The 23,679-nt window shown below is 43.2% G+C and overlaps 1 protein-coding gene across 1 annotated transcript in view; it reads left to right on the forward strand.

Moving 5' to 3' along the window:
• Positions 1 to 732: 732 nt before the first annotated feature.
• Positions 733 to 23,679, forward strand: part of LOC112109124 (SR-related and CTD-associated factor 4) — a 73,999-nt gene continuing 51,052 nt past the window's right edge. The window contains exons 1-2 of the mRNA XM_024203519.2: positions 733 to 957; positions 23,353 to 23,436. Coding sequence (XP_024059287.2) covers positions 928 to 957; positions 23,353 to 23,436 — 114 coding nt within the window. The 5' untranslated portion in view covers positions 733 to 927. The remainder of the gene's footprint in view (positions 958 to 23,352; positions 23,437 to 23,679) is intronic.

Here is a 23,679-nt window from a genome sequence, read left to right on the forward strand (position 1 = left end):
TAAACGTGTCCAGGCTTAAGTCGATTTAACACGGCTAAAGTCGACCTAAACTCATAGTGTAGACCAGGCCTTACATCGCTATTGAAACACAGCCTTTGCTGACCACGTACTCAGTATGACTTAGGACACAAAACGGGCCTCCAGCCTAGTTTGGGAAGCCCAAACGTACACATCTCTCTCTGTGACCCTAGGCACTTTGCTCACCTTACTCACAGCCCCCGCCGTACTTGGAGCTATTGCTATGCACGCCTCCAGACCAGCCCAGCAGCCCCCAGGGGCTCCCCAAATGCTAAACCCATTGGCCCATATTCATCTGGGTAGCCACCTTCCTCGGGACACCGGGGCCAGCTGCATGCACAGGCAGAGCTCCCTGTGCTTCGGGAGCGCTGGGCCATTGCTGGCCTTCTTGCACTGGGGCTCCCCTCCTCCCGGGGGCGGGGGGGGGAGCAGAGCGTGCGCTCTCTCTCTCTCTCCCCTTCCCTTTGGCTCGGTGAACCTGACCCCTTTCTCCGCCAGGCAAACACCCCCTCTGAGCGGGAAGCGAGGGATTTATCTCCCCCCGCCCCGCCCACTGCCCCCTCTCCCAGGGGGCGGGGCCGCTGCTGACATGGCGGGGCTCAGGATAGTAACAGTGGAGGGGGGTGGTCACGTGGCGTCCCCGCAACCGCGCCGCGCGCGCGCTCTCTCCTGTGGGTGGCGCGGGGCCGGGAGGCCTACGCGATCCCAGGGTGCTGTGCGCGGCGTGGGCTCCCTCCGCCATCCCGCTGGGAGAGACGATCTGTGCGGGGCCCTGCCAACGAGACGCCGCCTGCGCGCAAAGCTCCGCCGCCGAACGGACATGTTAGCGCGGAGCCCCTGAGCGGGACCGAGCCTCCCCCCCCCGCGCGCCTCACGCCGCCGCGGGCACCCGCACCAGCCGCCGCCAACATGGAGGCCGTGAACGCCTTCAACCAGGAGGTGGGAGCCGGGAAGCGCGGGGGGGAGGCCGGGGCCGGGAATCGGTTCTGGGGATCACGAAGCCGTTATCGCGGCCGCCTGCCCCGCTGCTTCCGGCCCCGGGGCGAGGGAGAGGCCCGGCCGAGGCCTCCGCGGAGACGCAGGTAGCGGCCGGCCTGCGGCCTCCCCTCGCTCCCGAGGCTGTTCGGGCCCCCTGGGTCTGACGGAGGCCGGGCGGCCCAGGAGCGGCCAGCGCCGCGTTACTCCGGGAGAGGCCGGGGGATCACCGTCCCCTCCCCCTCCCTGCCGCACGCACAGCGCGCGGGCCGCCCGGGAGCTGGGGAGCGCGGCCGGGCCCTCGCGCCCAGGCGTTACCCCGGGCGCGCTGCGCCCCGCGGGGGCCGGGCGGTTCACAGCCGAGGCGCCTTGTTCCCTGCCAGCGCTGGGGGAGGAAGCAACCACGTGAACGGGCGGCCGATAGCACGGGCTGGGCAGCCCCAAACGAAGGGGCTGCCTGCGATCGTGCAGGAACTTCTCCGTGTGTGGGTACGGAGCAGCGTCTGGGGAAAGGGTCAGGTGACAAGCCCCGAAATGAAGCATGTGGCGGGTGGGGAGAAGTAGGGACCGGTCTCCTTTCATGAGGCATGGAAGGCCCTTGTGCCATCTCCGTCACTCTTCTTTCTGCTGCTGCTGCTTGTTGCAACTCTGCCTGATCTGAAAACTCTCTAGCTAGGCAATAATATACCAGCGATTGTGTCTTCCAAATTGGACATCAAAATAGGCCGGATCCTGATGTCTAAATTTTTTTTCCCCACCTAAATTTAAAATGAATGTGTAGTGGAGAGAACTTTAAATATAAGTTTTGGTGCATAGAATGTTCTTGCAAATCATTTTAGGGCTACACAAGGTGTTAATTGTAGTGTGTTTTCATTGCAAGTAACCTGCCAAATCTAATCCTATCTTAAATGTAAGGTTTGCAAGACTTATTCCAGAATGTGTAATGCATTTTGAAGGTTAGTGTGCTGTGAGTGGTTGCTGAACAGAAACAGTAAAAATGGCAGACTGCTCTCATGTGACAAAGTCATGCTGTGTAAAGTTCATTCCTTGCATCTGCTTGTCAGTTGCACTAGACTAGAGTATCATTATGAACACAATTACATACCTACATACCTTTACTCAATAACTGACTTTGTATTTTTCTCTTTATGGTATGATTTTTCTATTCTATTCGTGGGGTCTTTACATTTTGAAACAATACAGATAACTCCATAGCTAAGGAGTGAATTTTGAGTGTGAATTTTAACCAGCACTTTTCATTTAAATTGACACGTTCCTTGTTTTGACACAGTTGGCAGTTTGATGGCTATCCATTTTCCACATTTCAGGCATTTCAGTGCTGGTGTTTTTAAACAGAAATCTACTAAATTAAATTAATTGGAGTTAGATTGCACATATGATGTGCTTTCTACTCTTATTAGCACGTAGGACAGAAATAGCTTTTACCTGTCTAAATATCAGTGGAGATACTAGCAGTGCTTGCCACTTCATTCATCTCATTATATTGCTTCCTTGTACGGCTTAACTTTGCTGATATTGGACAAAATGCCACTCATATAAGTATACAAATTTTATTTGCTGACCCAAATGATTTAGGGAAATGTGTTAATTTAGATAACCATCAGTATCTCTTGGTATTTTAAGTAATCTCATTCCGATGTATTCAAAATGGATATGTCTTAAATAACACATCTGGGTGCCCAAGAAATAGTAAATGTATGATGCCTGACTCTGTCAATATTTTACTTCTGGATACAGAATAAAAAAGAGTACTTGAAATTCTGGTAATTCTGCAGAATTTCAGTTTGATAACTTATGTGAAGACTAAATTTTATTAAAAAATGTATCCAGTTGAGATTTTAATATGATTTCCCTCACAAATGGCTTATTCTGTATGGTTCCAATTCTGCAGTCACTTGAGCAGTTGCTTAACTTTATGCTCAATGGGATTTACTCATCTGTTCAGTTCAACATTTAGTTTCCTGGCTTTCTTTTGATGCCCACAAGGAATTAGTTTATATATTTGAAAACTAAATAAAAAACTTGGCTCTTAATCCCTTCTCTGAACTTCCCAGTTTGTCCTTTCGTCTATATCTGTATGTTGGATTGTAAACTGATTTGGGAAAACACTAAATTTTCTACAGCAATAAGCACATCGTTTGTGCTAAACAAACAGTTATTCTGCCTATTATATTTTTACTCAAATTTTGAGCAGATATTGCCAACTGGTGGTATTTGGTAGCCCAGTAATGTAGTGTATTACCCTTCAGCTAACTAGTTTGAACCAGGTACTCCTGAAACAATGAATTAGAATTTGTGAATTTTGTTAAAGTATACAGTTTTGTAGTTAAACATATAGTGAGCATAACTAATGGGTAACATGTTGAAGTGCAAAATCTTACTAACACATTTCTTGAGAAAACTAGTATACGAAAAAGATGACCTTGATACCCATGTGAAAAAAGCATGTAATGTTTCTTTTCCAATGTTCAATTCGGTTATATTTTGGTTTGGCAGTGTAGGATTAGCTTTTGAATTTGGAAAAAAAAATTGGTTAATTTAGCAATTATAAAAATTAGGGACCAGTACTGCTTATTATAGGCCTCTGCACAGTAAGGCCATGTCTGCACTAGAAATGCTGCAGTGGCAGTGCTGTAGCACTTCAGAGTAGACATGCTACACCGACAGGAGGGTTCTTCCGTAGCTGATCCACCTCCCCAGGAGGCAGTAGCTAGATCGATGGAAGAATTCTTCCATTGACCTAGCACTGTCTACACAGGGAGTTAGGTTGGCTTAATTACATCACTCGGGTGTGTATTTTTCACACCCCGAGTTACGTAGCTGGGCTGACCTGACCTTTTAATGTAGACTTGGCCTAAGCTTCTGTACTCAGCTTTGCCAATGGAAGTAATATAAGAGCCAACAGACTGATAATTGTGCATTGTTATAATTTTATGATTGTTAAGAACCAAGCGGTGTCATCACTCACTTCTACATGTGACTCAGGGTGGTGATAAAGACACTGTACTTCAAGTCAATAACTCCTCCTTCCCCCCCCTCCCCCCGCGCAAATGAAGAGAATGGATACTTGGGTGGGCATTTCTTCTTTGTCTACAACTGTAGCTTAGTTCTTTATTATTTATACCTGGACAGTTGACCAGACAATTGAATATTTGATCTAGTATAGCAATCTTATGCTAATGATTGATCTCATTTTGCAATGTCAGTGTACCTCTATCTTCTCCTCCCAATCTTTTCCCTAGTCACTCACCTGTTATCACCTAGCATTATTTCCTTACATGAAGAGCGCAGTATTATAGTGCAATGCTAGCTCTGCTATAATTAAAGTTAGAACAGCTTTCTGTTTAAAGCCTGACTCTTCTAAATGCTCTAAAATCCGCATCGTTACTTGGATTGCCTCGAAATTTGGTTTGCTCTGTGGAGATACAGAGTAGAGTAAGTGATCCAAGTTTGGGGTAATTTGATCATGCGGGATACTGAGAGAAAATCTCTTCCCCCCCCCCCCCCCCCCCCCCAAAAAAAACAGCTTTTCTAAAGGTTGATGGAGTCTGCCAACATATTTTTGTTCAGAGCCAAGGAACTGATCATGCCCAAAATGGTCTCCATTGCAGGATATGTACTCCAGCTATTGCAGGGAATCCACTGCCCCTTGAGGGGAGCAAATTGAAAATAATAGCAAGAGAGTTCAGCTCTCTAGTTAGGCATATGCCTAACATTCAGGCTTACTGGCCAGCAAGTTTTCGCTACAGCTGGGTAGCTAAAGGGGATATACAGTAGCCATTGAGCCAGAGCTACACCCAGCCAGTGTGAGTTCAAGTCTGACCTAGAGCAGAAATCTGAAAAAGATTGAAGGCATGTTGCTAAAGTATGTCTGTCAGGTGTGTTTTGGGGAAATGTATTGAACCAGAAAATAAATTCTGCATGCAAATGCTTGCTGGGATGGTAGTGGGGTTTGGGAGCGGAGGAGTGGGGGGGATAGGGGTGTGGAGCTGCATTGAGGGTGGCAGGAGGTCAGACACTGGGAGTGGTGACATGGAGGTGGGTGGCACAGCAAGAGAGAGGTTTGAGGGTTGGGGAGGTGTGGAGTATTGGTGCTCTACAGTTAAGATTGAGACGATTGAGTGCTATAAAATCCACATATGTACTTGTGTTGGCTTGACTTTTCCTGTGCTTCATGGGGATGTGAGGTGGGGACAGTGAATCAAATTGGGGTCATTTGAGCAAGAGGTTCCCAAGATACAGCATCCCTGAAAAATGTTTTTATTAAAGTTCACAGATTCTACCAGCATTTTTTGTGCATACCTGGCTTCTGAAGTTCTGATGGCTCGATGGGACAACAAGGGGAGGGTGAGCTGGAAATGATGGAGGGGGCTATATGTTGCTGGGGTGTTATCTATTCCCCCCCCCCCCCCACACACACACACATCAGTTTTCTCACCGGTCCTGAAAGTTACTGTAACCACTGTGTAATAAAACTCAACTTTGGGGGGCATATAACATGTGTGAGACTTCTTTCACCATCCCTGTTAGCAATTACACACTCCAAACATTTTAGAGCATGACCATTATTCCTATTCCACAATAACAAAGTGGTAGGGGTGATGTTGGCCAAGTCACGTAATTTCTCTGTGTGTCAGTTTCCCCATCTGTACAATGGGAATAATGACATTATCCTCTTAGGAAAGTGGTGTTGAGATCTACTGATGAAAAGTGCTATGTAAGAACTAGGTACTATCCTTACCTGGCCACAGTAGCATCCTTACAGCAAACCTACATGATAAATACAATTGCCTAAATGACCATCAACTCTTACCAATGACACATCTTTCTGTTTGTTTTTCTTTCTTTCTGTTGAAAAAACTAGAAAATTCACTGGCAAAAAAATTAATTAACGTAGAGTTAAGGTTGCCCAGTGATGTATTGTGCCTTTCAAGAAAGTCAAGTTCAGCAAAACTCAAACATGTGAAAACCAAGTATTTCAAACTCAGACTTCTGAAAAGCAGGAAGTAAGTAAGGACTACCACAACTTTAACTCTCCCCTCCTTTGTGCTGGCAATAGCTTCTGGGAATTATCTGCATGCATTTCAGCTGCATTCATTGTGTTAGGTGTAGCTGTACTGAATAGTGGAGGGATTAACTGGAGTAGTTTGGAAGAGCTGTGATTGTGATATGAGAAGATCTGGAGGGCTGTGCCCTTGTAGTAGGGTGTCAGTGCAAAGGAAAGAAATGCATGTATACCCTGAGAGATCCAATATTCCTCCTTTCAAGTATTGAGTCATGTAGGTTCTGTCAGTAGCAGGGCACAGGCTGGTGGGAGATGAGTGTGATCTGTGGATTTAATTAAAGGAATGTTACGTGGCATCTTGTGCATAAGGGAGAAGGGGTTATAGATTTTAGCAGATGAAGTGTTCTTTCTGTAGGGTAAGCTGTGTGTCTAAATGTAGAGCAGATGTACGTAGCTCCTGTTAGGTACCATGCAAAAGAGAATGCATGAATGTGTTATGGGCATATTGGGGCATCACTCAGAGAAAGCAGAGTTCAGGTTATGTAGGTGTGTGCCTAACCTCTGTATTTCCCACTTTTCAAAAGTTTGAGTTTGAAGCACCTTAATGCTTTATTTTCTGTTTTTTGCTGAACCTGGCATTCTGAAAAGGCATGATATACCACCAGGCAACCTTAGTTTCACGTTGACAAAGTTTTTGTCAGTGATTTATGTCTGCGTTCAAGGTTTTAAACTTGGTACAGAAACATGGGTTTCCTGTGTTCTGTTCCCCCCACTCCATACCCTGAGAGATCCTGCACAATATTTCCCCAGCTAGTGCAGTGGTATATGGAAACTGATGCAGTCCTAGTTATTCATAGATTCTAGGACTGGAAGGGACCTCGAGAGGTCATCGAGTCCAGTCCCCTGCCCGCATGGCAGGACCAAATACTGTCTAGACCATCCCTGATAGACATTTATCTAACCTACTCTTAAATATCTCCAGAGATGGAGATTCCACAACCTCCCTAGGCAATTTATTCCAGTGTTTAACCACCCTGACAGTTAGGAACTTTTTCCTAATGTCCAACCTAGACCTCCCTTGCTGCAGTTTAAGCCCATTGCTTCTTGTTCTATCCTCAGAGGCTAAGGTGAACAAGTTTTCTCCCTCCTCCTTATGACACCCTTTTAGATACCTGAAAACTGCTATCATGTCCCCTCTCAGTCTTCTCTTTTCCAAACTAAACAAACCCAATTCTTTCAGCCTTCCTTCATAGGTCATGTTCTCAAGACCTTTAATCATTCTTGTTGCTCTTCTCTGGACCCTTTCCAATTTCTCCACATCTTTCTTGAAATGCGGTGCCCAGAACTGGACACAATACTCCAGCTGAGGCCTAACCAGAGCAGAGTAGAGCGGAAGAATGACTTCTCGTGTCTTGCTCACAACACACCTGTTAATACATCCCAGAATCACGTTTGCTTTTTTTGCAACAGCATCACACTGTTGACTCATATTTAGCTTGTGGTCCACTATAACCCCTAGATCCCTTTCTGCCGTACTCCTTCCTAGACAGTCTCTTCCCATTCTGTATGTGTGAAACTGATTTTTTCTTCCTAAGTGGAGCACTTTGCATTTGTCTTTGTTAAACTTCATCCTGTTTAACTCAGACCATTTCTCCAATTTGTCCAGATCATTTTGAATTATGACCCTGTCCTCCAAAGCAGTTGCAATCCCTCCCAGTTTGGTATCATCCGCAAACTTAATAATCGTACTTTCTATACCAATATCTAAGTCGTTAATGAAGATATTGAACAGAGCCGGTCCCAAAACAGACCCCTGCGGAACCCCACTCGTTATGCCTTTCCAGCAGGATTGGGAACCATTAATAACAACTCTCTGAGTACGGTTATCCAGCCAGTTATGCACCCACCTTATAGTAGCCCCATCTAAATTGTATTTGCCTAGTTTGTCGATAAGAATATCATGCGAGACCGTATCAAATGCCTTACTAAAGTCTAGGTATACCACATCCACAGCTTCTCCCTTATCCACAAGACTCGTTATCCTATCGAAGAAAGCTATCAGATTGGTTTGACATGATTTGTTCTTTACAAATCCATGCTGGCTGTTCCCTATCACCTTACCACCTTCCAAGTGTTTGCAGATGATTTCCTTAATTACTTGCTCCATTATCTTCCCTGGCACAGAAGTTAAACTAACTGGTCTGTAGTTTCCTGGGTTGTTTTTATTTCCCTTTTTATAGATGGGCACTATATTTGCCCTTTTCCAGTCTTCTGGAATCTCTCCCGTCTCCCATGATTTTCCAAAGATAATAGCTAGAGGCTCAGATACCTCCTCTATTAGCTCCTTGAGTATTCTAGGATGCATTTCATCAGGCCCTGGTGACTTGCAGGCATCTAACTTTTCTAAGTGATTTTTAACTTGTTCTTTTTTTATTTTATCTGCTAAAACCTACCCCCTTCCCATTAGCATTCACTAGGTTAGGCATTCCTTCAGACTTCTCGGTGAAGACCGAAACAAAGAAGTCATTAAGCATCTCTGCCATTTCCAAGTTTCCTGTTACTGTTTCTCCCTCTTCACTAAGCAGTGGGCCTACCCTGTCTTTGGTCTTCCTCTTGGTTCTAATGTATTGATAAAAAGTCTTCTTGTTCCCCTTTATTCCCTTAGCTAGTTTGAGCTCATTTTGTGCCTTTGCCTTTCTAATCTTGCCCCTGCATTCCTGTGTTGTTTGCCTATATTCATCCTTTGTAATCTGTCCTAGTTTCCATTTTTTATATGACTCCTTTTTATTTTTTAGATCATGCAAGATCTCGTGGTTAAGCCAAGGTGGTCTTTTGCCACATTTTCTATCTTTCCTAACCAGCGGAATAGCTTGCTTTTGGGCCCTTAATAGTGTCCCTTTGAAAAACTGCCAACTCTCCTCAGTTGTTTTTCCCCTCAGTCTTGATTCCCATGGGACCTTACCTATCAGCTCTCTGAGCTTACCAAAATCCGCCTTCCTGAAATCCATTGTCTCTATTTTGCTGTTCTCCCTTCTACCCTTCCTTAGAATTGCAAACTCTATGATTTCATGATCACTTTCACCCAAGCTGCCTTCTACTTTCAAATTCTCAATGAGTTCCTCCCTATTTGTTAAAATCAAGTCCAGAACAGCTTCCCCCCTAGTAGCTTTTTCAACCTTCTGAAATAAAAAGTTGTCTGCAATGCAGTCCAAGAATTTGTTGGATAGTCTGTGCCCCGCTGTGTTATTTTCCCAACATATATCCGGATAGTTGAAGTCCCCCATCACCACCAAATCTTGGGCTTTGGATGATTTTGTTAGTTGTTTAAAAAAAGCCTCATCCACCTCTTCCACCTGGTTAGGTGGCCTGTAGTAGACTCCTAGCATGACATCACCCTTGTTTTTTACCCCTTTTAGCCTAACCCAGAGACTCTCAACACTTCCATCTCCAATGTCCATCTCTACCTCAGTCCAAGTGTGTACATTTTTAATATATAAGGCAACACCTCCTCCCTTTTTCCCCTGTCTATCCTTCCTGAGCAAGCTGTATCCATCCACACCAACATTCCAATCGTGTATTATCCCACCAAGTTTCAGTGATGCCAACAATGTCATAGTTGTATTTATTTATTAGCACTTCCAGTTCTTCCTGCTTATTACCCATACTTCTCGCATTTGTATATAGGCATCTAAGATACTGGTTTGATCTTTCCTCCCGGTTTTGTCCTGACCCTCCTTTCTCTCTGCCAATATAGCCCACACTCCCTCTCGTCTCCGACCCATCTCCCAGGTCTCCATGTTCCCCACTTACCTGCGGGCTTTGCTCACCTGTCCCCATTTTTATGCTTTGTTGTATGAAAGAGCAGGAGAGGCACAGTTACCAATCTCTGATGCTAGGAAAGACTAACATTGCTGTTTCTCTCTCCTGGCCATCTTGGTTCAAAAGGCAGTTGAAGGTCATGCCTTTGTTGCTCCTGCAGAAATCATGTTTCCCATGTCTGCAGGGGCAGTAGAGTGAAACAGGCTAGGGGCTTGTCTACACTGCATCTCAGTGCAGACTATAGCGGTGTGAATTGCAGAGTACACCAAAGAGTATCTTAATGTGAACTAGGTACTTTTTAGTTTGCAGCAGTAGCATCCACATGGGGCAGTTAAAGCACAACTCTGGTGCACTCTGCAGTTCATGCCTCTGTAGTCCGCACTATGGCACTGTGTAGGCATAGCCTGGGATCATGCCAGTGTTACTCTTCAGATATCCTTAGGGGTTATTCTGAGTGCATAAGCAGCAGCAGTGGATGTACATTGAGGGGAGAGGGGTGCAAGGGAAGAGGAGGAGTAAATATATGCAGTTAGAAGGGTATGATAGTTGCAGTACATCAGAATTTGGGATTAAGCTTGGTCCTTCATTTACTGTACTACCAGGACTGAGATTATTGCAGCAGCAGCAGCAAATTCATCTTCTGGGGTAAGGAAGGTGCTTTGCATTGCTTTAGTGGCCACTTCAGAGCAACTGAAGGAGCAGTATCAGTGTGATCCTGAAGGATCACATTCGTTCTGAACAAGAGACAGAGAACAAGAAAGGTGGAGGATCCTGTCAGAGACCAGCAGAAGTAAAAAAAATGGGGAAATGAAGAGAAGCAACCTTCAAGGGGAGTAGGAAATTTATGAAGGTAGAAAGAAATTAATAAATTGATCTTAGTAGGCAGATAATGTTTCAGGTTTTGGGCTACTGAACTAAGTAGTTCATACCAAAACTAAATCCTCTCCCACATACTTTTTCGTTTCCATTTGAAAGTGTTTATAAAGAAGTTTGCTCCAAATGGACTCCTAACTTTGTGAGTTTATCCTTCTAGTCAGCAGGAATACTTTAGTGGACTAAGTCTCATGTATGCTAGACTGCCCTTGATTTATCTCTGGACAAATTAGGCTGTGGCTTCATCTTCCAAAGAACATAAACTGACAACTGTGCAGTTTATGATGGTCTCTTACCCTTGTCAGCAGCTAGTAGTTGCTAAGCTTCACAGTTCACATATCAGAGGCTGATACTAATGATGGATCCTCTGAGCCACAGCCCAAGAGCAGAAATTTTGTAGGAATTCCAACATTTCTCTTTTCTCAGTAGCTCTGGGGATTTGTGGTAGGGTAAGGACCAGGCTTCTAGCCAGCAGGTAGACCCTGGACCTATTCATTTTTTATGTCTATCTCTAGCTAGACCTTTTCAGTCTGATAATCCAGTAGTATTACTGGTGCTTTGTTAGCATAAGTATTTTGTTGTTTTTTTCTTTCCTTCCTCCTCCATCCCTTCCTGCAAATATTCCGTTAATTTTGCATAGGCATATGAGCAAATATCTAAAATTGTATTTGAATAACCTATAATATTGTCAGTGAAAAATATTTCTAACTGTAATTCAAATGTATTCAATACACTTGTAGAAAAAAAATCTGTTCTTGGATTCCTTATGTGCTAATTTTTATGAAGACTTCTTATTTATATGTTTAGAACAAGACTGTACAAGCAGTCAAGCAAGCAACAGAATAGTACTGTATAGGAACACATACTTTAATGCAGGGGTCGGCAACCTTTCAGAAGTGGTGTGCCGAGTCTTCATTTATTCACTCTGATTTAAGGTTTCGCGTACCAGTAATACATTTTAACGTTTTTAGAAGGTCTCTTTCTATAAGTCTATAATATATAACTAAACTATTGTTGTATGTATAGTAAATAAGGTTTTTAAAATGTTTAAGAAGCTTCATTTAAAATTAAATTAAAATGCAGACCCCTCCGGACCGGTGGCCAGGACCCGGGCAGTGTGAGTGCCACTGAAAATTAGCTCGCATGCCGCCTTTGGCACGCGTTCCATAGGTTGCCTACCCCTGCTTTACATCTTATCAGGTGCTGAGACATTAATGTAGTAGGATGATTTTATTACTAAAGGTAAAGATTTTTCAGAGGTGCTCAATGCATATATTGCTCATTCGCTTCAGTGGAGTTGTGTGTGCTCAGTTCCTTTGAAAGTCAGGCCCTGGCTGTGTATGTAGAAAGACATTCTTCTTAGTCTTAGATGCCCAATTTTCAGCATTTGCTGCTGGCCAATTAAGTAACTGATATTGATGTGAAGAACTATTAACTCGGAAGTTTGAGACTTGTCACATCAGACACAGACCTCTTTTTCTAAAAAGTGGGTAATTGTTTGAGCTCCTTAAAGCAGTTTGCAAAGCTTCACAGCTTCATGTTTGTGTGCCATGGTATTTAATGCTGGTGGAAGCTACTGAACCTGAACAGGGTTCTGTTCAGTAGTATCGCAAAATGTATAATTATTTTTCACATTTGGTATTTCCCAAAAGATACAGGTGTATGTGGTACTTGTATTTTTTAAAGATCATGCCCAGCCCCAAATATATTTTTTTTCTTGTCTTTGCAAACTTCAGTTTAAAAACTTTCAGTGTTTACCACTATCCTTTGCCCTAACTTCATATGGGGATTCTTGGTATTTCTGCCTCTGTTGTTCCTTGTCAAAATTTAAAAAAAGTGGTCTATCTTTATCATTGTTTCTGGAATTGTCCCCTACTTCCTTGCTCTTTGATATTACGTTGTAGTTGATGTACTTGTGTGTGTGTGAAAACGCTTTCAAAGTCTGCTTCATTATATTTCCTTGATGAGTTGCCTTAAATTAAAACTTCCTTGTGCTAGAGAAGGTGATTTGGAACTTGTGGGTAAGTGGCAGTATACATGGACTATGGAAGACCTGCTTTTGGAGAAATTTTCTTCAACGTGTTTGTTGGAAAACTTAGATTCACTTAGGAACATTCTTTGATAGTCTGCTGAAGATATCTATAATATGTTGGACTATTTTCTCTTGATCCTAAACAAGGCTTGAAAAAAATCACCAGAAACTTAGTAGCCAGTAGTCAATATCAAAGTTGGGGGTAGAGGGTTCAAAGGCAATATCTTGTTGACAAAGGTCAGCTGCTGGTGTTTAAGCCTTGTCTACACTGCGGAGTTATCAATAAAAGTTATGCTGCTTTAATTAAACCACTGTTGCGTGTCCACGCTATCTGTGCTCCTTATGTTGGCAGAGCGCATCCACACTAGCAGCTCTTAGAATCGTAGAACTGGAAGGGACCTCGAGAGGTCATCTAGTCCAGTCCCCTGCACTCAAGGCAGGACTAAGTATTATCTAGACCAGGGGTCTCAAACTCAAATGACCATGAGGGCCACATGAGGACTAGTACATTGGCCCGAGGGCCGCATTACTGACATCTCCGCCCTCGGCCCCACCCCCATTCCACCCCTTCCATGAGGCCCCGCCCCTGTTTCGCCTCTTCCCACCTCTTCCCTGCCCCCATTCCAACCCCTTCCCCGAAATCCCCACCCCAATTCTGCCCCCTCCCTGTCCCCAGGGGGTGCAGGAGGGGTGTGGGGTGTGGTGGGGGCTCAGGGCAGGGAGTTGGGGTGTGGGGTGCAGGAGGAGTGAGGGGTACAGCAAGGGTGCAGGGTGCGGCAGGGGGCTCACGGCAGGGGGTCAGGGTGCAGGAGGGGTGCAGGGTACGGCAGGGGGTCAGGGCGCAGGAGGGGTGCGGCATGGGGCTCAGGGCAGTGGATTGGGATGCAGGAAGGGTGCAGGGTGCGGCAGGGAGCTCAGGGCAGGGGGTCGGGGTGCAGGAGGGGTGCAGGGTATGGCAGGGGGTCGGGGAACAGGATGCGACGGGGGTTCGGCTGCAGGAGGGGTTCGGGGGGGCAGGATCTGGCCCGGCGCGTACCGGGGGCAGGGCAGGCTCCCTGCCTGCCTGCCCCGCCCCCGGAAAGGGCCGGGAAGGGGGGGAAGGGGGGGCGGAGGGGCTGTGTGTTTCTGTTGCTTGAGGCACCGCCTCCAGCAGCTCCCATTGGCCGCGGATCCCCGTTCCCGGCCAATGGGAGCTGCTGGGGGCGCTGCCTAAAGCAACAGAAACACACAGCCCCTCCGCCCCCCCTTCCCCACATTCCAGCCTCTTCCCGGAGCGGTGTGGGGGCAGGGCAGGCAGGCATGGAGCCTGCCCTGCTCCTGGTGCACGTCCGGCCGCCGCTCTGGTAAACACTGGGGGAGGGTGAGGAGGCTGTGAGGGGCTCGCGGGCCGCATGAACAGAACCGGACCCAGAACCGATCCCTGCAGGACCCCACTAGTTATGCCCTTCCAGCATGACTGTGAACCACTGATAACTACTCTCTGGGAACGATTTTCCAACCAGTTATGCACCTACCTTATAGTAGCTTCATCTAGGTTGTATTTCTCTAGTTTGTTTATGAGAAGGTCATGTGAGACAGTATCAAAAGCCTTTCTAAAGTCAAGATAATGTTTTCACCTCTCTCTACATCTACCGCTTCCCCCCATCTACAAGGCTTGTTACCCTGTCAAAGAAAGCTATCAGGTTGGTTTGATATGATTTTTTCTTGACAAATCCATGCAGACTGTTATTTATCACCTTATTATCTTCTAGGTGTTTGCAAATTGATTGCTTAATTATTTGCTTCATTATCTTTCTGGGTACAGAAATTAAGCTGATTGGTCTGTAATTCCCCGGGTTGTCCTTATTTCCCTTTTTATAGATGGGCACTATATTTTCCCTTTTCCAGTCTTCTGGAATGTCTTCCGTCTTCCGTGACTTTTCAAAGATAATTGCTAATGGCTCAGGTGTCTCCTCAGTCAGCTCCTTGAGTATTCTAGGATGCATTTCATCAGGCCCTGTTGATTTGAAGACATCTAACTTGTCTAAGTAATTTTTGACTTGTTCTTTCCTTATTTTAGACTCTGATCCTACCTCATTTTCACTGACATTCACTGTGTTAGACGTCCAATTGCCACTAACCTTGGTGAAAACTGAAAGAAAGAAGTAATTAAGCACCTCTGCCATTTCCACATTTTCTGTTACTGTCTTTCCCCCCTCATTGAGTAACGGCCTACTCTGTCCTTGGTCTTCCTCTTGCTTCTAACGTATTTGTAGAATGTTTTCTTGTTTCCTTGTATGTCCCTAGCTAGTTTGATCTTGTTTTGTGCCTTGGCTTTTCTAATTTTGTCCCTACATACTTGTGTTATTTGTTTAAATTCATTCTTTGTAGTTTGACCGAGTTTCCACTTTTTGTAGGACTCCTTTTTGCGTTTTAGATCATTGAAGATCTCCTGGTTAAGCCAGTGTGGTCTCTTGCCATACTTCCTATCTTTCCTACGCAGTGAGATAGTTTGCTCTTGTGCCCTTAATAATGTCTCTTTGAAAAACTGCCAACTATCATCAGTTGTTTTTCCCCTTAGACTTGCTTCTCATGGGATTTTACGTACCCACTCCCTGAGTTTGCAAAAGTTTGCCTTCTTGAAATCCACTGTCTTTATTGTGCTGTTCTCCCTCCTACCATTCCTTAGAATCATGAACTCTACCGTTTCATGATCACTTTCACCTAAGTTGCCTTCCACTTTCAAATTCTCAACCAGTTCCTCCCTATTTGTCAAAATCAAATCTAGAACAGCCTCTCCCCAGTAGCTTTCTCCATCTTTTGAAATAAAAAATTGTCTCCAATACCTTCCAAGAACTTACTGGATAATCTGTGCCCTGCTGTGTTATTTTCCCAACAGATGTTTGAGTAGTTGAAGTCCCCCATCACCAAGTCCTGTGCTTTGGATGATTGTGTTAGTTGTTTAAAAAAAGCTTCATCCACCTCTTCTTCCTGGTTTGGTGGTCTGTAGTAGACCCCTACCATGACAGCACCCTTGTTTTTTACCCCTTTTATCCTTACCCAGAGACTTTCAACAAGTCTGTCTCCTATTTCTATCTCAACCTCAGTCCAAGTGTATACATTTTTAATATATAAGACAACACGTCCTCCCTTTTTTCCCTGCATGTCCTTCCTGAGCAAGCTATACCAATATTCCAGTCATACATATTGTCCCACCGAGTCTCCGTGATGGTAACTATGTAATAGTTGTGTTTATTTAATAGCATTTTGAGTTCTTCCCCATACTTCTCGCATTAGTATACAGACATCTAAGATACCAATTTGATTTCCCCCAACCCCCAGTTCTGTCTTGCCTCCCCCTTATTTCTACTATAACAGCCCATGCTCCCCCCCAGATTCCGACCCTTCTCCCAGGTCTTCATGTTTTTGACTTAACTGTGGGCTTTGGTCACCTGTTTTTTCACACCCCTGAGACAGAAAGTTGCAGCGCTGTAAATTGCCAGTATAGACAAGCCCCACCATTCCACATTAATGGTTCTGATTCCTTCTTAGTTCTCCCACAGCCTCCTGAGCTGCTCTGTGAGCTCCCACACTGAGGAATGTCAAAGCTTCCAGAACTTTGAAAGAAGAGGGGCACATATCTGCAGGGCAGCCGAGTTCAAAACAATGAGCAGAGCAGTCACGGCAGGCTTTGTGGGATACTGGGGGAGGCCAGTTATGTTGACATAATGGCAGCGTGTACACTGATGCTTTGTCACTTTAACTTTTCTGAAAAAAACTCTCTCTCATCGAGGTGGTTTTATTTTGTCGCCAAAACTGAAGAGTTTTGTCACCAAAAGTGGCATTGCGGAATGTATAGCTCCACAGTTTTGTCGGCAAAAGACAGTTTTTGGCAGAGGAAAGCTGACAGAATTCTTACATTTTGTTTTGCTGCTCTTTTTGGGATCTGCTATGTACAGAGTTGGACTTTTTCCTTGGGGTTCTGAGATCAGGCCATGGGTAAAAAAATTCTTTTTCATCCTTTGTCTCAGAACACTGCTCCTCTACTGCTTCCAAACATAGTAGGTCCTCAAAATAAGTTGCGGAATGAAATTAATGCAATTCTTGTATACTTTGTTATGAGGGAAAATTTGTCAGGTACTTTTTTCAAGCTTTGGATATGAGCCTGGACAGCTTTTACGCTGAGTTAGGAAAGACCTGGTAGGTCATCTAGTCCATTCTCCATTATTCCCTACATTATTTCCTCCTTTTGCACAGATATTGACATTTGTAAGTTAGTCAGTATGACTGTTGCCTGTTTGACATTACCTATTAAAAGTCCAGTAATGTTCATAAGTTTGGTTCCTCTTGTTTGGTTGTATTTATTAGCCTGGAAAATGAGGTGGTAACTCTTCTCCTTCTAAGCTTTGTGAGCATTGGTTTTGTGAATATTTTACCGAACACTTTATTTGCTAACAGTTTAAGGAAGAGTATGCAGGATTGCATATGAATTTAAGTACTTTACGTTCAGCTGGTTTAAGTTCAGTAAGCTATTTAAGTAATATTGCTTTCATTTTCATAGCACAGTAGGTTGCAGAAGTAGCAGTAAAAAAGAAAAGCAGGGCTTTAATTTCACTTGTCTGTAAAAAGGCTCTCATGCTTGCTGTACTCCCACCACACACTGACTTTCAAATTTAAATAAGTTTTGGAATTTCCTGTTAAACTCTAATTTGAGGATAGTATTTGAGACTGTGCAAAATAAAAATCACATTCTTTTCCTACTATTGTTACTAGTAACAATTAAGATTACTAATAAGTGAAAGGTTAGAGAAATTTTCTTTTCAGCTTTTTACTTCATGGATTTGACAGCATTTGTACATAGTCAGTTTTCCCTATTGTGCGAAACGCCCCCACAATAAAATGGGAGAGAGAAACATATATTTTAAAAACACTGAAATCAGCAGAATTCAGGAGCAGGGCTATAATACTTCAACCCTCCATAGTCTTCAGGCTGACAGTATCCCTTTTAAAATAAAGCAGCTTCATTTTACTTCTGTCTTAACCTTGACTTTTTTTTATTAACATCCTAGATGACGGGGGTATTTTTTTTGTTACTTAGTTCCCTCCCCAGTGCCTCAGCTTGATTCGAGGTGTGGCTTTGATTTGTCAAACTGAGTATCTGTGGCTCCAAGCAACCATGGGGAGAGGGGAGGAAATGGAACATGCTGAGAGGAGTTTGGCTCCACCTTTCATTTCTTTAGTCCATGAGGCCAGTAGCTGTGGATGGGGTTGGGGAACAGCTATGAAACCTAAGGTGTGATCCACATGGAATATGATTGGCTCCACTGCAGAGTGAGGAAGGAGGAAAATCTACCTTTTTAGGTACAGTTGCCTGGGGGAGAGGATTATAGGGAAAGATCCCTGTTATGAAGTAGTCAACTTAAAGTACTCTCTAAAGCTTTAAATTGGTGTCTTTTTGGCTAATTTTATTAAATATTCATTGTCATAAAAAGTAAAAACTTCAGTTTTTACATGGTTATCCAAGTGCTGTTTCTTAAACTGATTAAGATGTTGAATTTTAAGACACTTTTCAGATTGAGAAATTTGACATTTCTTGTAGGTAATTTTGTTGGAATGATGCTCTTCTCTTCTGATTTGTGACAATATAACTTTTCTGCATATACCCTGATTTGGGTTCAGTGTATATAACAAAAGATCCAAAGTTTAGTGGGACATTCCCACTCACATGTGTGGAAAGGACATAAACCTTATTGTAACATATCCCTGTTGTAACAGTGAGATTTTACGCCAAAACAAATTTAAGGGGTTGGTAAACACACAATTTGATTTTTTTTCTTTAAAACATGGTTTTGCCACATTTTTATTTAACTTCCACAGTTTAGCAATCACAATCAACTCTAAAATTGCAAATCACTGTGTTTATTTTAATGGGGTATGTGAAAATTATTAGGGAAGGAAACAGATTTTTGTTTATTCCATCCCATGGGCTAGTTACAAATTGTAGGTGCAGTTTTTTAAGTAGCTTGTCTTCATTAATTTAGACTTGCATTTAAATTTGATCCATATCTTTCCATCCCCAATTTCCCCATGTATGCACTTTCAGAGTCCCCTTTGGGAATATTGCTTGTGGTATCCTCATCACTTTCACTCTGTTCATGCTGTTGTTGCTTGGGAAGTGCTATCTGCAGCAACACAGACAGTATTCCCAAGTCCTCTGCCCAGCCCTGCTTTCCTCAAGGCCCTTGTTCATTTCTTTCTTTCTCGTGGATTATTTTACTAGGCCTCAATTCCTGCTTCTCTTGCTCCTTAGATAATGGCCCCACGTTATCAACTCCTACCTCATACACTTCTTCATATTTGGTTTCCCACTTCCTACCTGCTGGGTGCTTGCCTGCTCCTTGGATCCTTCGCTGGTTCCTAGCTGTATCATATCAGTCTCTAGAAGCAGACTCCTGATCTTCAGGCCTGGCTCCTACCTCCTCCTGGGTCCATGGCTACCTTCTGCACTCCCCGAGTTCCTTGTTTTTTTATTACACTCCTGAAATAACTGCTGTTCCTGAGGACAGTGCCTTGACACAGGCTTCTTTTGCACTCATGATGGAAGGTTGGTTGCTTTCTCGGCTGGAACAACTCCTCCTTGGTCTATGGGAAGAAAGAGGTGGCTCCTTTATACAACATGGCTCCTTGTACTCTTCTTTCCTTCTGTCAGCCTCCTGGCCACAGCTGCCTCAAGGGAGTAGAATCTGCTCTTATGTTCTACCAGGAAGGGCAGGTGTGAGGATCACAATTTAGAAATCTCTATGCTAATGGTTACTTTGTCTTTCAATATTTTTATGTTAATATTCAGGAGAATCAGTGTTGGCATTCTCTTTGTTCACCCAACAGTGACTTCAAAGAAAGAATGTGTAATAATTTAGCAAAAAAGCGACTGAGCTTCAAAATGATAAAGGAAAGGAACACATTCATTGTGTGAAGCTAACTAGCAGGTGACATGAAATGTTTTGTTAGCCATACTAATCCTTCCCGGCAGCCAGAGATGGATGCTAGCTTGGAATGTATCTATTGGTTTGAAATGTTGACTGGTTAAAGCCAATCTGGAGCTGGAATTTGCCTTGCGTGGAAGGGTTATCCAAACTTCTGGGTTAAAAATTATCTGTCTCAAAGAGTTGATGATAACACAGAGAGAATGGATTCAACAGCTGTATGTGGTGGCTGGCTCTTCTATGTTACTGGGCTACTAGCTCCTGAAGGAAGATGCTGTTGAAAGAAAAATACTTTCTGGACTAGGAATCTAGTTAAGGAAACAAGCATGTACTTGTTTATTCTTCCTGTATTTAATTACTGCCAATGTTGGTTTTTTTTGTTTTGGTAACTATGCTGAAAGCTTGGTGGTTGTTTTCTGAGACTACAAGTATTTAGTCCATAATTTTGTTATTTAACTAAACCTATTTACTTTTGTTTTTTCTTTCCCTTAGTAATTGAAAAGAGAGGAGAAATCTGTTTAATCTGACAGCCTCTGAAATGGGCTATTAAACATCTTACCAGGATCTCAGACTTTAACAATTATACTAGGAAAAAAGGGCTAATATGGTGGCTACAATTCTATTTTGGGTTAAACTGTCCAAAAGAGAATTCTCCGTTCCTTTGTTGTGTTTGGCTAATGGGTTCTTATTGGAGATGAGGATCCTGGTATTAGGCCTTTTTAACTGGTATTTCCTAGGTCCTGATGCCTGTATTACACAGCCCTGAGGAATAGAATCATTTTATATAATAGCTCATTTATTTTCTTTCTTTTTGAAATATAGCTGTATTTTTTACCTTGAACTCTCCCATGTGTATAGGATATTTTGAGAGTTGCAGGCTTTTCAATTACAAGAATCATGTCAATTACATACTTCTGCCCATAGTAAGCAGTAACTTAGGGCCTGTCTGCATTGCCCCACAGTTCATACTAAGGGGATGTGACTAGCAGGGCACACCAGAGTGCTGTGCTATAATTTCTCTGTGTGGACGTCCAAACTCAAGACCTTATAAGTTTGTGTACAGACGGGGGAGTTAGAGTGCAGCACTTTGGTGTGCTCTGACCTTCATATCCCCTTAGTCTGAACTCTGGGATACTGTAGACATGCCTTCAAATAGCAAGGGCAGTGTAGGGAAGGAGCAGCAAACATTCATTTTAATAGACTGGGAGATCTAGAAATAGACTTAATGACAGAGGGCAGGAGCTAAAAGGGGGAGGATGAAAAGTGGTGGTGCACCTCTTCTTAGGTTGGAGGGGGAGCAAGAGTGGCATTTCCTCAAAGGGTACATCTATGCTCCAGTAAAAAACGCATGGCACAGCCTGTATTGGCTGACTCAGGCTCAGGCTGTGGGGCTGTAAAATTGCAGAGTAGATGTTCGGACTTGGGCTGGAGCTCAGGCTTTGAGACCCCACGAGGGGGAGGAACTGAGAGCTTGGGCTCCAGCAAGCCCAAACATCTACACTTCTATTTTTAGCCTGAGCCAGCTGACCTGGACTCAGACTCAGTACCATGATTTTTGCAGTGGGGCCTGGGCGAGGAGGACAGGCAGGAGGGAAGGAGCTTTTGGATCAGGGATGTGCTGTCAGAAGTGCTCAGTAGAAAATAGAAACTGTATCAGAGCCTGCCATCTCATAAGATATTGGGGCAACTTTGATGGTATAGTCTTTCTAGTGAATTATTCTTTGAGGTGACATAGATGATCTATGTGTATATAGACTTCAGTATAGTTATTAGCAAAAGCAACACAGTTTAGTGCTGGTGTGAAGTAGCTGTTGGTTGTTTCTCTTCTCTTCTGCACCTGTTTCTACCCACCTGAACAGTGGTTGTCTCTAGGGCTTCACTGTCTTCAGCAGTCTGAAGAGTCAGTGTTATAGATGCTGAAGTACTGCTGTGTGGGCATTGGGAGAATTCTACTGTGATTAGGTGGTGGGTGAGGGTGGGGAGGAGTGCTGCTTCACCCCTTCTGTGCCAACAAGGAGAGAAGATGCTTGAACTTCCTCTCCTGGATCTGTTACTTGCTTTATAGTCTTGTTCAAATCACTTAGGGCTTGTCTACACTTACAGCGCTGCAGTGACATAGCTGTAGCGCTTATTGAAGATGCTACCTGCGTACAGCAACAGGAGAGTTTCTCCCATCGGTGCAGGTATTTCAGCTCCCCGAGAGGCAGTAACTGTATCAATGGTAGAAGCTCTCCCATCAACATAGCGCTGTCTACGCTGGGAGTTAGATTGGTATAACTGTGTTGCTCATGGGTGTGGATTTTCCACACCCATGAGCAATGTAGTTATACTGATATAAGTTTGTAGTGTAGACACAGGCTTAATCTGGGTTTATAAATTTCCCTCTATACAAAATGGAGATAATACTACTCTGCCTTTCAGGGTAATGCTCATCACCTTGAAGAGGTAGAGTACTGTGTGTGTGTTTGTTAAATACCTTGACTCTAAGAGAAAACGGTTCCATTAAGTTTTTAACCTTTCACACATCAGGTGCTGTTAAATTATAGAGGTGCCAGTTGTGGATCCACATTTTAAGGTTAAGTTGATTTTGTCCTTGTAGTAGTTTGAATCCCTGTTTTATTATGCATGGGGAATACAATATATCTTCCCCAAATTTACAGAACATTTTGGGTACTAATGCATTTTCTTAGAACTTACAAACCCATTACAGTTAAAATTAATTTTAAAATAGGTATTTAAAAAAATTTAACACTGTCAGGCCTTTTTTTGTCTTTAATGGTGGTGGTAATAGAATAACACTGACAACTTTTAATGTACTTAAAACAGAAATGTTGTGCTTAGATTATATTTGAAGAAATTAGTTAATCCTGTAAATCAGGCTCTCGAGATGCCTCACATTGGTCATCCAAAGTCAGTAATTACTTTTGAAAATCTTGGCCCTGATTTCTGAGGAACTTATAAATAACTTCCCCTCTGGGTAATATTAGCATGAAGAGTAGTTCAGTGTATGAAAATTTCCAAATCTATTGATGCAGTTAGTTGCTGTGGTAGTATTTCACCCTTACTATTGCAGGAATGTTAAATGAAGGTATTTAGCATATATACTGCTATACCTATATGTAACAGGATGAATAAGAGATGGGATATTGGTTTGTGATGGTCTCAATGGTTAAAAGTTTGTGCTCATGGGAAAACCTTTTTTGGACTCCGGAGTAGTATAGAAGTATAAACTGCAAGATCAAGCTCAAACTGATGATGATCAGGTTCATTAACTTTAAGTCAAACTACAGTTCCCTGGGTTTCAGATTGTTTCCATGAAATAGTTTAGAATTTGGGAATTAATGTGTACCTAGTTTCATAACTGGTAAGTCAGACACAGATGAAATCTTCTGACAACAGCCGCTAAATCCATGGATGGGGCTTTTAAAAAAAAAAAAAAAAAAAAACTGACATTAATTGTACAACTTCAGACATTGGCTTTCAAGTCAGTAATTGCATTGTTGAAGTGGCTAATCTCTTGATTTCAGGCCTTGTTATAACACAATCTTGATTGCATGACCATTGCCAAGAACCTGCATTGATTGTTATGTTGACTGACTTGCTTGCTTCTTTCAGAATTTTTTTTAATGTTTATTTTCTCTGTTTAGCTCTTTTCACTCATGGAGATGAAACCTCCTATCTCCCGAGCAAAGATGATTCTCATTACTAAAGCTGCCATTAAAGCTATTAAGGTAAAGAAAAACAGAAAAAGACCACAAATTCAGACCATACCAGTAGCATTATTTTTGGATTGTACTTGATTTCTAAAAAATGCATATCTTTTACATGATTTCTAAAATTTTATAGCTTGGTAAAGATTTCTTTTATTTGACTTTTGGAGGGTTTTTTTCCCCAAAGGAAAGTGAGTGAACGTTCTTTATCTTGAGTTATGCTGCCAGTATCTCTGCAAAACCGTAACACCAACTTGTTTTTAA

Source organism: Terrapene carolina, unplaced genomic scaffold (assembly GCF_002925995.2).
Source record: "Terrapene carolina triunguis isolate 2854851 unplaced genomic scaffold, T_m_triunguis-2.0 Scaffold30, whole genome shotgun sequence".
In the NCBI taxonomy this organism is placed as follows: domain Eukaryota; kingdom Metazoa; phylum Chordata; order Testudines; family Emydidae; genus Terrapene; species Terrapene triunguis.